This window comes from Hyperolius riggenbachi, chromosome 1 (genome assembly GCF_040937935.1).
Source record: "Hyperolius riggenbachi isolate aHypRig1 chromosome 1, aHypRig1.pri, whole genome shotgun sequence".
Classification (NCBI taxonomy): domain Eukaryota; kingdom Metazoa; phylum Chordata; class Amphibia; order Anura; family Hyperoliidae; genus Hyperolius; species Hyperolius riggenbachi.
The window spans coordinates 608,231,122-608,246,057 of NC_090646.1; the positions used below are offsets into that span (position 1 = coordinate 608,231,122).

General features: G+C 44.0%; 1 protein-coding gene across 2 annotated transcripts in view; it reads left to right on the forward strand.

Annotated features, from left to right (window-relative positions):
• Nucleotides 1–14,936, forward strand: part of NLN (neurolysin) — a 119,219-nt gene that overhangs the window by 2,728 nt on the left and 101,555 nt on the right. Inside the window, exons 1-4 of one of the 2 annotated variants that reach the window (XM_068249932.1) lie at nt 4,961–4,991; nt 6,895–7,154; nt 10,487–10,635; nt 12,256–12,363. In XM_068249932.1, the coding sequence (XP_068106033.1) occupies nt 6,926–7,154; nt 10,487–10,635; nt 12,256–12,363 (486 nt within the window). In that variant the 5' untranslated portion in view covers nt 4,961–4,991; nt 6,895–6,925. Of the gene's footprint in view, nt 1–4,960; nt 4,992–6,894; nt 7,155–10,486; nt 10,636–12,255; nt 12,364–14,936 lie in introns of those variants that run through there. The other variant, XM_068249923.1, reaches the window with a different exon arrangement.

Below are 14,936 nucleotides of genomic sequence, written 5' to 3' on the forward strand. Positions count from 1 at the left end.
ACATTGCTATGCGGAACGTACGTTCCGTTTGTACAGTATGCGGTCCGGATCAGATCCGGAAAATCCGGATAGCGAACGCTAATGTGAACCCGGCCTAAGGCCTCTTTCACAGTGGGACGTTGCATTTGAAGCGATGTTAAAGTCGCACAATGTGCCCCTAACGCAGTGCATGTAGGTTATGAAATTGGACGTTATTTTGCACTGCGTTATGTGTCTCTTGGTGCGCCGTTTTCGTCGCATACTGATGGAACGAAAACGGCGCATGCATTACATTACAAAAAACAACATTACTGAGCATGTGCAACACACATTACGCAGCAAATGTATTGCTAAACGCACAGCATGCAGCACTTTCTAAATATTGCTACACGTTGCACACAACGCAACGTGTGCACTGTGAATGTCGCACAGACTTTGTATTGCTGTGCGCTAGTCTGCGTTATAATTTTTTATAACATGCGACTTTAACTTCCCACTGTGAAAGAGGCCTAAGGCCAATTTCAGAGGAAAGCCAATTAACTTATCTATATGTTTTTGGGATGTGGGAGAAAACTGTAGTACTCAGAGGAAACCTACACAGACACAGGGAGAATATACAAAGTCCGTGCAGATAGTGCCCTTAACTTTCAACTTTGTCCTCAAGTTTCCAGTTTTCCTACTTGGTAACCCTTTAGACTATTTTTTTTTAATTCAATAAGTTATAGCTTAGCTATGGGCTGGTTCAGATAGCTGCCGGCGATTTCCCCCCGTTGTTTACCGGTAGGGATCCACTGTGTCTTGAAATGAATGGAAGCATTCATATCACATCGGTTACTGAAGCGCTGTGGTCGATGAGTTTACCGGACGCTGCAAGCAGCTCCTGGAGTCGCCGGCTTTTGCGGCTACGTTCTATCTCCCTGGAGCTCTAAAAGTGACGTGATAACAAACTATGTCAATCTTATTACGGTAGTGTTTGGCTATGATGAAACTAGTCAGGGCTAGTTCACACTGGGCGATTTTTCAGCGCTTTGCTGATCGCCAGCGATGAGCAAAATGCTGCTATTAATGTATCCCTATGGATACATTCACACTGCAGCGTTTGCGATTTCGATCAATTGCAAACGTGCTGCATGCATGGTTTCGGGGGCAATTGCTATGTGATTCTCGTTCTATCGAACGGGAATCACAAGCGAAAATCTCGTTGAATGGTGAGATTTTGCCCTCAAATTGTGGGCAATCGGCTCTCCAAGCGCCAAGTGTGAACCTGCGTTTTAGCTTCCCCAGTGGCCCTATAGGACGTCCTTGTCTTTCCATTGCCCCAATATTGTGCTCCACCTTTCCCTGCTCACTCTGTAATGTGACTCAGAGAAGAGCTTTTAATTTGACCTAACAGTATTACTTTGATGTCCAGGAACTGAACTGGAACTTTATATGGGCACGGAAATCACAGCTTGATCAATGGTTCTGGTTCAGCCAGTTCCTGTATGTCTATAAAAATGTAGTTGTCCCTGTGTTCCCTATACTGTGACCCAACTTTTCAGGACCCGGGAGAGGGAAGCCTCTGAATCCTCCTGAGCAGTAGCAAGGACCAGCTTGGGCTTCAGTGGAAAAAGCTGAGCCTGGTCTGTGCTACTGCGCAGGTGTGAGCCGTCAACGGTTTGCAGTAGGATGCAGCGCTGGAAAGGCCCAGTGGAGGAGGATGACCTCTTGAGGTGAAGACCCATTTGAGACACTTCCTTCGCTACAGGTACACTTTCAAGATCAACTGAATTAAAAAAGAGCTTTGAACATATTGCACCATCAGCATTCTAAATATAAAATACAACCATGCTATCTAAACACTATCTTGATAAACAAATTGTAAATGCATACAATATTTCTGCGCTTGCGATTCTGGGAGCCTGAATAGTATCGGTAGTTGTCCCAGCATGCATCACATGATCATGCTGGATCCCTTGCTTCAGCAGAATAGCATGGGGGGTGGGCTTCACCTTGGAAGTAGTGAAAAGAATGTTTATAATATAAAGAGGAACTATAGTGAAAATCATTTTTTGGACCATAAGACTCACTTTTTCTCCCCCAAAAGTGGGGGTAAAAAGTCAGTGTGTCTTATGGTCCGAAGGTGTCCCGCCATAAGTCCCCCCATAAGTCCCCCCTCTGTCTTCCATTGCTGCCTTGTGTCTCTGCTTCACTGGCCCCGTGCCATCCTGTGTCCCAGCTGCCCTCCTATGTCCGGTGCCCCCCTGTGCCTCTCAGGCAAATGGGACACAGGAAAACACTAGGGGCACAGGGGGGGGGGGGGGGGCGGTGAGGCATAGAATGAAATGGGACACCAGCCAGAGGGTACACAGGGGGACAGATAAGACACTGGGAACACAGGAGGATACATGGGGACAAAATAATTGGGGGGGGGGGGGGCACAACTACAAGACGCCCCTGGACCATAGACACACCAGGTTGAATATATTTTTCCCCTGGTTTTTGACCTCTAAACCTGGCTGTGTCTTTTAGTCTGAAAAATACAGTAATTCATACAATTGTACGAATACTCTATTGCTATTAATAAAATTGCTTATTTTTTTTACTATATTCATTTATAGATTATTTAGTCAGGGTTTGCCCATTGTAAAATCTTTCCTCTCCCTGATTTACCTTCTGAAATTTATCACTGGTGGTGACATCTTTAGTCCTGCCGGATGATCTGTACAGAACGTTCCCTACTGAGAGTTCTATGCATAGAGGAAGATATTGCTTGCTTTGGCAGCTGGAAAAAAACTGTTATTTCGTTATTTCCCACAATGCAACAAGGTTCACAGACAGCAGACTGTCAGGACTCCCTGATTTACCTTCTGAAATTTATCACTGGTGGTGACATCTTCAGTCCTGCCGGACGATCTGTACAGAACGTTTCTTTCTGAGAGTTCTATACACAGAGGGAGATATTGTTTGCTTGGCATCTGGAAAAAACTGTTATTTCCTACAATGCAACAAGGTTCACAGACAGCAGACTGCCAGGACTATGGTCATGACATCACACGGTGGCAGGGGTTTAACTATAATATTAGACACACATACCCCCCATCAAATCCCCCCCGTGGATCTATTTGAGAAAAGGTAAAGATTATTTGGAGAAAGGGGGTATTAGCTACTGATTGAAAAGACGTTCAATCCTTGGTTAAAGGTCCTCTTTAAGAAGAAACTTCACATTAAAATTTGATGTTAATTACTGTGCAAGACATGATCATTTTTTGCTTGGGTCCGCTTGAGGCAGGGAACACACTAAGCAGAAACGCTAGCGTTGTGTAAAACGCATCGTTAACGTGTATATTGTTAAGTCAATGGGACACATGCAAATACGCATGTGTATGCTTTTTTTAATATGCGTTTTTAAAAAGCTGTTTTTTTGCATATTTTCAAAAACGCATAAAAACGCACATATTGAAAGTCAATGGTGACGCAATGTATTGCGTTTTGTAGGCGAGTTTTTGTAAAAAAAACAAAAACCTATGTTTTCTGATGCATTTTCGCTTCTTGTTGACTTCCTAGTGATTTGCATAAAACACTCATGAAAAATGCATGCAAAACGCATGAAAAAAGGCGTGTGCGGGAAGAAAATGCAAATGCACAGAGAATGCATGTAAAACACAATAAATATGCACATGACAGAAAACGCAACCTTTCCTGCACTGCTAAGTGTGTACCCAGCCTCAGAACACAACTGTAAAGAAAAAGTCACAACAACCATGTTGGTATACAGTGTAATCTCGTTATAATAAACTTGGGTACAGTAAACTACCACTCCAGGTCCCGGGCCAATCTCCATTATAAGTCTATGGGAGCAACACCTGATATAGTAAACCTGGATATAATAAAACTTTTGTTATAGTAAACGTTTTTGGGCCCCCTACACTCAGATTTCCCTAACCTTGTCCTCAAGGCCCACCAACAGCACATGTTTTGCAGGAAACCACAAACATTCACAGGTGGGGTAATTAGTGTTACAGCAGAGCTAATTACCTGTGTGGCTTTATACAAAACATGAAGTGTTGGTGGGCCTTGAGGACAGGGTTGGGGAACACTGCACCCTACAGGACACTGACTGGATATAGTAACCAGTGGGAGGTGCACGCGTCATATGTCAGTGTGAAACTCAGGGTCGGCTGCTCTCTTTAGGATGTTTGCAAGTGAGTTAGGGTTACTCATTACAAATGCAAGTGGCTAATCATGATTGGCTGTATTTTGAAGATGGCTTCATGAATGGCCCAAGTGTGAACAGAAAGTTTTTCAGGACATGTGCTGCAAGTCCTGCCCGCTAAGGTATCGGAGCTGCTCAGTGGCTGCCTCTATGCAGCTCTTAAGAAGCCCTGGATACTGTACCAGCAATTTGTCCAGCCTGGCTATGCAGCCCTTAGGTATACTTAACCTTGTAGCCCACCAAATGTGCAAGTGCTTGTACTGTACCTCCAATAGGAGGACATAGTTGCTTCTCTGCAACAGAGAATGTACCAGGGCATGCTGGGCCATTTATAGGACAATTTCTGATATAGTAAACTTCTCATATAGTAAACCACTTTTCCTGGTCCCTTAGAGTACTATAACAAGATTATACTACTGTATACATTGTTTTCCCAAAACATTCACATGAGGCATAAGATTTGATGTATGAATGGCCAGCCTGAGGCAGAAAAGATCAGATTACAGCTGACAAGTCACTGCATACCACCCTGGCTCTGCAATAGCTATACACCAGTAATTAGGAAATACGAGTTTATATGAGAGTATGAACACAGAAGACCAGGCTGTGTAATGCGCTAGTGACAGCAGAGGATGCTGCACACACTTATCCAGAAGCATGGTAAGGGAAAGGTTAATGGATGTAGCTGGTGGGATAGTGGCGGGGAGGGACATGTTCACAGAGGACCTATTGTGACTGAGGTTTTCTGATTGTCAGCCAGGCACCTCCCTCTGTGATACAGGCTGCTCTATTCACTCCACAGACTGCTCTGCTGCAGGTATGCATGGTAAGGGAGGCTGCTGCCACTATGGTGCATTAGATGAGCTGTGCCCGGCATGCGGACAGCTGGTGATGAGGCCTGACACGCCACTGTTCATTCACACTACTGGGGAAAGAGCAATGGCAACATACATAACCGAGACAGCAGACACGTTACAATGATTCTTTCAACAGCTGGTGTTCTGCTTGCATGCATGTGAATGGGAGTAGAGTAAGGGGGAGCATGCTGAATGATGACATCATTAATAATAGAACACAGGTGCCTGTGAAGGGGGGGGGGGGGGCAGTGTTCAAGTTTGTAGGGATTGGGATATGCTGGGATGTTGGCTGAGGATTGCATAAAGGGAGCTGTGCCCTCATTGTCTCTTGCCTGGATGCTTTGACACCACACGGTCTTATTTGTGCATCTTGTACAGTCTTACCACTGATACCGGATAAAATGTGGGGTCATTACTAATACCCCCCTTACATATATTATTTTTTTTAAAAGTTCCCCTCCTATCACCTCATTAGGTAATGTAGCCTCTCCCCTCATCTCTCATACCGATGTGACTTTCAGGATTCCGAAATCGTAAGTGCTATTGGGAGCTTCTCTCCAAGAATCATAAATGCACAAAAAAACCACAGAAAATTGCACTCGTTTTATGTGTTGCTTTTGCGATTTCAAGATGATGGTAGCCTGAATTTGATACAGGAAGCCACTTATCAGAAATTTTCAATTGTTGGTGAGGTTTAGCTAGTTAGTATTGTTGTACTTTCTATTTATTATGCTGTGGATGCAATACATTCAAAGCTCTTTTTTAGCTTGGTTCCTCTTTAAGTATAAAATGTAACTATCGGGCATAAAATCAAAAATCAATTCTTTATTTTTATCTGGTAAACAAGTAATGAGGATGCTAACCAGGAAATCCAAAAGTTAAAATCTCTATTACATTTCCTGTTTATAAATGATCATTCCCCAGTTTACCTGACTCTTATTTGGTACGTTGCCGCAAAAAGGAAGTTGCAGGGCATGCTGGGTTGTCCATGTTTTCTTCTGTACATTAGTTAAAGAGAACCCGAGGTGTGTTTAAAGAATGTTATCTGCATACAGAGGCTGGATCTGCCTATACAGCCCAGCCTCTGTTGCTATACCAAACCCCCCTAAGGTCCCCCTGCACTCTGCAATCCCCCATAAATCACAGCAAAATCCACGGCCTTTGGCCAAGGGGCTGCCCCTAACAAGAATCTAGCATGTGTTCAATGTCCCACGATCCCCCTTGATGCACTGGTGAGAGATTGGACTGCAGATTGACTCTCCCAAGTGCAGGCTGAGGACATTGTTCTCCTACTCATCCCACCCACTCCGTCCTGCTCCATTGTGCACCACTCTTGTAAGTCCTCCTCCGAATCTAATGTTCACTTTGAAGGGATACTTAAATGTAAAAAAAAATAGTTCAACTTAACTGGGGCTTCTTGAGGCCTCCCACAGTCATCCTGTGCCTGCCTGTCCTTCCGTGACCTTCTAATCAGGACTCAGCAGGAGCGACCCCCCCCTTAAAGCTGGCCGGTCATGGTCAGTCGCAGGCTACTGCGCATGCACGGCCACTGAGCCGCTCACATTCTGATCGTTGTCTTGGAGGGAGCGTTCTGCACATGCACAGTAGCGATTATCCTGTACTGCACATGCGTAGAACGCTGCCCTGCATGGGGACGCAATGAGGAGGCACGTGGCCAGCCAGCTTTGAGGGGGGCGCTTCTGCTGACTGGAGTGTATCGAAAGGACGGCGGAGGCACCAGTTGACTCCAGGGGTTGCAAGAAGACCCATAAATTAAAATGATTTTTTTGTTTTTTTACACTTCCATTCCATGGCTTAAGCTAGAATCTCTGGTAAAATGATTGTTTCCTATTTTATTTTCAGGTTGCGCAGCAGCAGCAAAATATTTCTCAAAATGACGATGGGCTCAGACCTTCCCAAAACCCTGAGAATGGCATCAAGCCTGGCAGCCAAAGGGAACCTTCTAAGGTGGGACTTGTCACCAGAGACTATTCAGAACCGGACAGAGGAGCTCATTGCAAAGACAAAGAGTGTTTATGATGCTGTTGGCGGATTGGATGTTGAGAAAGTCACATATGAGAATACCATAAAAGTATTGGTGGACCTAGAACTCGAGTATGCAGGTAATGCTCTTACACAAAATATGGGTAGAAGGCTGCGCATCCCTGACCTAATACTACAGTTCAATGGTTAATCGCTGTGGCGTACACCGCCCCTTCTGGACTAAAATGCATGCCCGCATCCAAACAATGCAATACTGGTTTATGGAGAAAGTTTAGCTTCGATTATAGTTTGCATGCAAAATACAATTTACTGGACATCTGCACCAACGTTAAGATAATTCTCCGGAGCAAATGTCCTACACTATCTGACCTAAGTTAAAAGCATATGTCCTAACCCTGGCAGCAGCTAAGCAGAAATGTGTAACTTACATTTAATATGGACAGCAGAAAATGAAGCCAGCGCTCACCACATGAGCTGCATTTGAATGACTTATCACCTCATGTGCAACACTTATACAGTTCAAATACACACTCAGCAATCAAACAGATGCAAAACAGGAGGGGCGGTGTACGCCACAGCGATTAACCATTTAACTGTAGTATTAGGTCAGGGATGCGCAGCCTTTTACCCATATTTTGTTTCCATAAATTTGTAACTACCAGGCTAGCAGCTCCCATTGTGCTTTCCTGTTTGCATGGTAAGTATTTAGTTATGTATATGTTTTGCATCTGATTGCTGAGTGTGTATTTGAGCTGTATGCACATGAGGTGATAAGTCATTCAAATGCAGCCCATGTGGTGAGCGCTGGCTTCATTTTCTAATGCTCTTACACAGGATGGGTAGAACTAGTATAAAACAGAAATTATGTTATTTCAATTAGGTCAACCAAAAAGAAGTCACCCAGCCTATTTTCCCTGTATGACCATACTTGCTGGTGGAATCTGAAGTTAGCCTTATGCTGTGAATACACGGTTCGTTTTTGCCGCTCGATTCTCCCGATTGCTCGATTCCACAGGCGATTCTATCTTCCGTTTTTCTTATCTTTTTCCATTGCGTTCAATGCGGAATCGAGCAGCGGAACGATCGGGCTGGAAATCGAACATGTCGGAAATTATCCATCGAGCCATCTAAATAGCTCAAAAACGAACCATGTATTCCCAGCATAAGATGTGTGATGAGATTTTTGTCTATGGAAAAAACATACATAGCTGGAAGTATGAGATTATTATGATTTTTAGTGCATATTACAGAAAATATAAAACATAAGTATAATGGCTGTTTATCAGTAAATACAGCAATAATAGTAAATAGCAAGGGAGAAGGCCATATACTTAAAAGACTGCATTCTAGAAAAAGTCATCTTCTGTCAATTTATGGGAGAAAACAAGAGGTTAAAATAGCTATACACAGGTGAACAGTGACTTAGTGGGAAATCAATAGTCATTGGAGTGATAGGTTCCAGGGTTGTGGAGTCAGTACAAAAATCATCAGACTCTGACTCCTCAGTTTATGAATCCACTGACTTCAGGTACCCCAAATTGCTCTGACTCCGTGACTCCGACTCCTTAGTCTAATTCTTACCAGGGCTGTGGAGTTGGGACAAAAATCATCCGATTTCCAACTCCTCAGTTTATGAAACCACCGACTCCGAATCCAGGTACCCAAAATTGCTCCGACTCCTTAACTCCACTGCCCTGGTAGGTTCTCTTTCACCTTGCCAACTCGATCTCTGTTACCCTTCAGTAGAAATCTAATAAAGAACCAATAAAACCATTGTATGAAATACAACGCCATGCAGCTGTCAACCCCTTGCCGCTATCAGCTCATTCAGTGGAGATCTTCCAACATTTCAAATCACACTTTCCCAATTTGGCCAAATTGATCAAAAGTTGCTGAGGGCAATAGATTTCCACATTCAGTCCAAGTGATCAAATTATCTGGAAAAATAATTATGCATATGGCGACCTTACAGAAAACCTGAGGCTAAAAAGGCTGTAGCCAACGTTCTGGATTTGCATTGCTCCCACATAGCTGTGTGTAGCAGCCGCTGCCTGGAGCATACTAGGCATGCGTACCGAACCATACATACTTAAGATTTCCTCAGCCATGGCTGCTGTGCACAGCCATACAGGAGTGCGATCCACAAAGACACTTGGCGTGGACAAGGCATGTGCTCCACTCTAAGGTTGTGTTCCCACTTGAGCGTACAACAGACATTTTTTGTCCGTTCTCTGCTCATCACTAAACTGACAGTGAACAGCTATTTTATTAATTGGAGCCATTCACATTTGTCATTCTGCAATGGATCCGCGGGATCCGTTTCAGTAAGCAGACTGCACAGAAGTGCAGTCCACGATAATCCCGGGCAGGTGGATGCATTCCCCATATATAGCCTAAGAGGGTAATACATTTGCCCTGGGCCACCACCGATTGCCGCCACTCGGTTCCTGTACATAGCCCAGTGGCTGGCAGAAGCATGCAGATCTCCATTGGGCTGCAAAAGACCAATGGGAATCCACAGAAACAGGGAGAATTCTTAATGCTTTCATGGTGGACCAAAAAAAATTCTTCCTGTTGCTAGGGAGAATTGGTCTATTGCATCCTATGGAGAGCCCCATGCTCCTGCCGGCCTCCGGAGTACAGACGGACCGAGTGGCCGTGGGACACGTGAGTAGTGATTTGCTTTGGACGGGTGCTTAGCGGATGCACTTACTGTGCCTTTCTTATATCTGCTCAAGTGTGCATCAGTGGCAGTGCAGGGTGGGAGACCGCCACAAGACTTGGCCACTGTTATGAAAAATAAATAAGGTGAACTAATTCAAGAGAAAGGCTTTGTGATTCTACCCATTTGTGTGCTAACACCTTCCTCTAGCCAAAAGACTTGCATTAATTGAGTCATACCTACATACCTTTCCATTATCTCTCAAACAGACATCAAACAAATGACAGCGCTCATAGGCTGCAACTGAATTGTAGACAAACAGAGGCATGCAGAGCCCCACAGGGCTAAATACATGCCTTGAATGCAAATCAGATGCAAATCATGTACTAGTCCTAATCTATAATTTGAATGCAAATTGATGCACATGGATGCAGCTAGCCATAAGTATACTTACATGAGTTTTGTACAGCAGGAGACATTGGCAGCGCTTCCAAACAGAGGCTGCACGCGAATTGACTACCTGCAATAGATGTGCAGAGCTCCACAATTGTGGACTAAAATACACAACATGCATTCAAAACAGGTACAGCAAAGGAGGACATTAGCTGACATGTTATCTGACATGTCTTCAGGTTCATTTGTCTTGCCTTTCTGTTTTTAGAGGAGATTAGAAGGTAAAAGATGAAAGGTGTTTGGCTGGCATGGACAGTGCAGTTCATTCTTCAGCTAACGAAGCATACTGTGTCTAGTAATGACCTAATTATGGCTTTATAATTTATCTGTTGACAGTGGAAAGAAGCATGTTAGATTTCCCTCAGCATGTGTCCCCTTGTAGGGAAGTGCGCTCAGCCAGCACACTAGCTGATAAAAAACTGTCAGACTTCGATGTTGAGATGACCATGAGACAAGATATCTTCAAACGAATTCTCCATTTTCATGTAAGTATTGGTTTTTATTGTAAAAGTTAATTGGAAAATAGGTAATGTTACATTATACACCTACTACACAAATACCCCATGCATGCATTCAGCAATGACCTTACTGTCTCCTGCAAGAACACTGTTTGTAGAGGTAAGCCTCATACCCACCTGAACGGCATTCCCGTACACATTCTTCTACTCACAGTTTTTTGCACACCATGCATGTTCGTATACCGCATGGATTCCCAATTCCAGTCCTCAAGGGACGAGGTCCTCACACATGGAACTGAATCAGTTTAGGTTCATCAAGTAGAACACATTTGCTATTTTTCAGTCCATCCTGAACACTGGCATGATATGGCACTCGAAGACTGGAGTTGGGCATCTCTGTATATCAGAAAATGTGCATGTTTTCCACATCGCCACAATTTAATTAAAAGAAACTCTGGGCATGAAGGTCAGTTTTATCTGCAGGCAAACAAAAACCACAATAAATGTGGACCAGTCCACTGATTAACATGGCCGACAAATCTACTTGTGGCAAAATGCAAAGAGGCATTAGTGAAAACAAGACCTTAAAGGGAACTTTTTAAAACTTCTTGAACAAACCTCTCCCTAAGGGAGTTTCGTTAATTGTGTGGACTTTTGTCGACATTTACTTACCTACGGGAGGCCTCCATTTTCGGTGTCCCTGTGCCACAGAACCGCAGTTTGGAGTTCCCGCTGTGGCCTCCTGTGTCCCCGGCCATCACAATGCATGCTAGGGGTGTGCAATGCATGCTGGGAGATGTAGTTTTCATTGATGGGATTATGTTTCCTGGCCAGGAGATGTAACCACATCAATGAACTACATCTCCCAGCATGCATTGTGCATCCCGTGCGTGCGTTGCGGTGGACAGGGACACAGGAGGGCACAGTGGGAACTCCAACCTGTAGCACAGGGACCCAGAAGAGGACTACAAAACTTGAATTGTGTACTCCAAAAAATGTGACATGTTTCGCATGTAATCGCCTGCTTCCTCAGGCAATACGCTTGCTATGAGCTGACAATCCTATATATTGTTATAGTTTTGCTGTCCGCTATTGACTGTTTAAGTTTAAGTACCTAACTCAGTCCCTGCTCATGTTAGGATATATTTTTTGGCAGATAACATTTATTATTCCGCACTTTGTGAATGCTCTCGTGATCATACACTTAGTGAGAGGTGACGTTTCTAATTTTTGTGTAAAGTGGAAAATGGTGATCCTTTCAGCTGATAGCCACTTTTATGAATCTGCCAATGGGAAAAGTGCCATTATTTCTAGAGGAATATTACCACTTTTCTGCTGAGCAGCCTTTTGCCCTTGTTGTTTTACAGGCCTCTATATCACATATAGTTTTTTTTTGTTCTGATATATTTTAGTGTTTGCACATCAGTGAATTATTTATCATTCTATTATAATATAATAATAATTATAGTAATGGACTCGGCTCCTTTTCTTTTGGTAATGTACCTGCGTTCCTGTCACAAGTTGTGTTGTCAGCACTTGTTTGTTTTTGACACACATCACAACAGAAGGAGAGGCATTAGTTACATTTTTGAAAGGTGTTTTCTTCTGTGTTATGTAAAAATAACTTTGTGTGGTAAATATTCATAGCAAACCCAAGACTTGGACCAGCTGCACCCAGAAGTCAGTAGATATTTGGAAAAGTCTGTTCAGATTGGAAAACGCAATGGGCTTCATCTCCCTTCAGAAGTACAAAGTGTGAGTACAGAAAGAGTACCTGAACTGACATCAGACGTGTGTAAAATAAAAACGTAGTGCTGTCCCTTTTAATATCGTAATATGCGTACATTCAAAAAGTGGAGAAAACCACTAGAGGATTGCCAGTAAATTTACCAATATTGCACTACTTAAAGCGGACCTAAACCCAGGTCTTCCTCTCTGCTCTAAAAGATAAAAAACAGCATAATAACCTTTACACAAAAAAATGTCCTTTTTATAAAGCTCCTTCAGAGTTGCTGCACTGTAGTTACTTCCTGGTTTGCTGGGAGCACATACAAGGTTAAACTCCTGTGTTTACGTACAGCCTGTCTGAACGGCACACCTGCAGCATATCACAGAGCTAACAGCTCAAATTACAGTGTCTCATTACTTCCAGATAAGGGAGAATTAGGCTGTTGTCTCTAAATACACACAGGGTGGGTTTCTCTGTGTTTTCCTTCTCTCCTGTGGAAGAGTTTAGGTCCTCTTTAATGTACACGGTACTAACTCCTTCTAAGGTATTAATGAACTGCTCGCAAAAGGGCACTCTTACAAAAAATTGCTGTAAGGCTAGGCACCCACTTGCTGAGAACGGTTTTGCAACTTCAAAGTGGAGAGATTTAGAGGAAAGCAATTTTGGACCCTGTTTTTCCCTATTAAATCACTCCGAAAATGCTGCATGCAGGGCGATTGCTATTTCGGTGAATCACTTCTGTGGGCTCACCTCCATTAAATTTCATTAGTCTAGCGTTTTAATCAAAAGTGCTCTAGTTGGCAATAGCCCTAAGGCTAGAGTATCACATAAAAGAAAACTGAAAAGCAAAAGAAGAAGAAAAAAAAAAGGAGTAAGAGCAGGACATACTGTATGAGGGAATACGTATGTTCCTGGCAAATGCATCTTGGGTGCAGGGAGAAGCAGAGAGACGGCTCTCCCTGCACAAGGTAATCTAGGGGAATATAACTAATATATTCCCCCACTGATTACCCAGCCTACTCCATCAGTGGCGTAATTCGGCGTTCGACTATTGCCGGCATCTGAATTACAGAGCTTTTAGTGTTTTCCCCCTGCGCCGCTATAGCTGTAATTAACATTAGGGTCTATGGCGGCTCCCAAGTCAGGTGCTGAGCAATGCGGAGCTGGCACTGAAGCGACCTGACTCAATGTGAGGAGTTTAGTATGTTATATTAATTTGGATGCATTGGGTTTTCATTCAGGCAGAGTGAGCATCTAAGTAATTGTATTTCATCATTGATTTGTAACGCTCTGGAGTGTGTCTAGGTACAACTGCTTTGGAAATGTGATATGTGGTGGTTTGTTCTGGCCAGCGACATTGTCGGATGTGCCAGGAAAATCAGACATACCTCGGTTTACTTCAGTGCTGATCTATCCATGAGTGGAAGCAATGGAAGGCTGGTTGGTTGTTTAAAGGGATAAGAAACTCAGCATTGCTTCTCTGCTCTAAAATATTATTTACACCATAAAACGTATTACCACAAAAAAAAATTGGTAGCAGAACAGCATACAAACAGAAACACAGCACTTTCTTTTTCAGTGGGCATCTTCTGTCTGCATCCAAAGATGGGATATCTCATCCTTTGTTTACTAATTGCAGCTCACAAAGGAAGGTAAACATTAGCAGCATGCTGGAACTGAGCTGTCACACTTTGGCCCGGTTCACATTGGCGTTTATTTGCGGACCGCAGCAGGACCGCAAAGTCCGCAAACGGAACGGACGATTAAGGGTCCATTGTTAATCAATGGACCCGTGCGCACTCGTCCGTTCCTCCGGATGCGGTCTGTGGTCCGGAATTTTCCAACATGCTCCAATTTTCCGGACCGGTCCTCCGTCCACCTCCGCCGGACTGGATCCGGACAAGAAATCCAGCACAACAGGAACTGAGGGGAAACGGAAGTGCACAGCACACTTCCGGATGAAAGCCGGACGTCCTACCCCACTTCCTGTGGGGTTCTCTATGGTACAGGCGGCCATGTGAATGTACCCAGCACCGGACAGCCTCCAGCCTCTCCACAGCCACCCCAGAACACAGCGGAGGATGGAAGGACCCGACCATCCAGATGCAGGACCCCGCGGGACGAGGAGGATGATGTCCGCACAGCAGGCTTTCCCCAAGAAGGACTCCAGCGCTTTTCCAGACCTTCCAGGCCCCTCTTTGAAAACGGAAACGGATCCAGGACGCATGAAGAACGGAAGAAGATCCGGATGAAAACTGAACGTGACCTGACCGGATCCTGATGGCCTCCTGATGGCGAACGGATGTTCTCATAACAGACCGGAACGGACCCGTGCCACCGGTAAATATTTCATCAATACGCAAGTGTGAACCGGGCCTTTGGCCTCGATTCATAAAAGGCTTTGCGGTAAAAAAATCCAGGAGGGAAAATACAGCATTCGGTATTTTAGACTTCTGTGTGCTAATTAATAAACATTTTCACAGGTGCGGTAGAAATGCGGGGATTTTCCAGACTAAGTGGCATGAGGAATGTAAGCTGGCTGAGTTGTTACATTAATGAGCTGGCCGATTTGTTACATTTGGCTGTTCTTGTGCAGAGA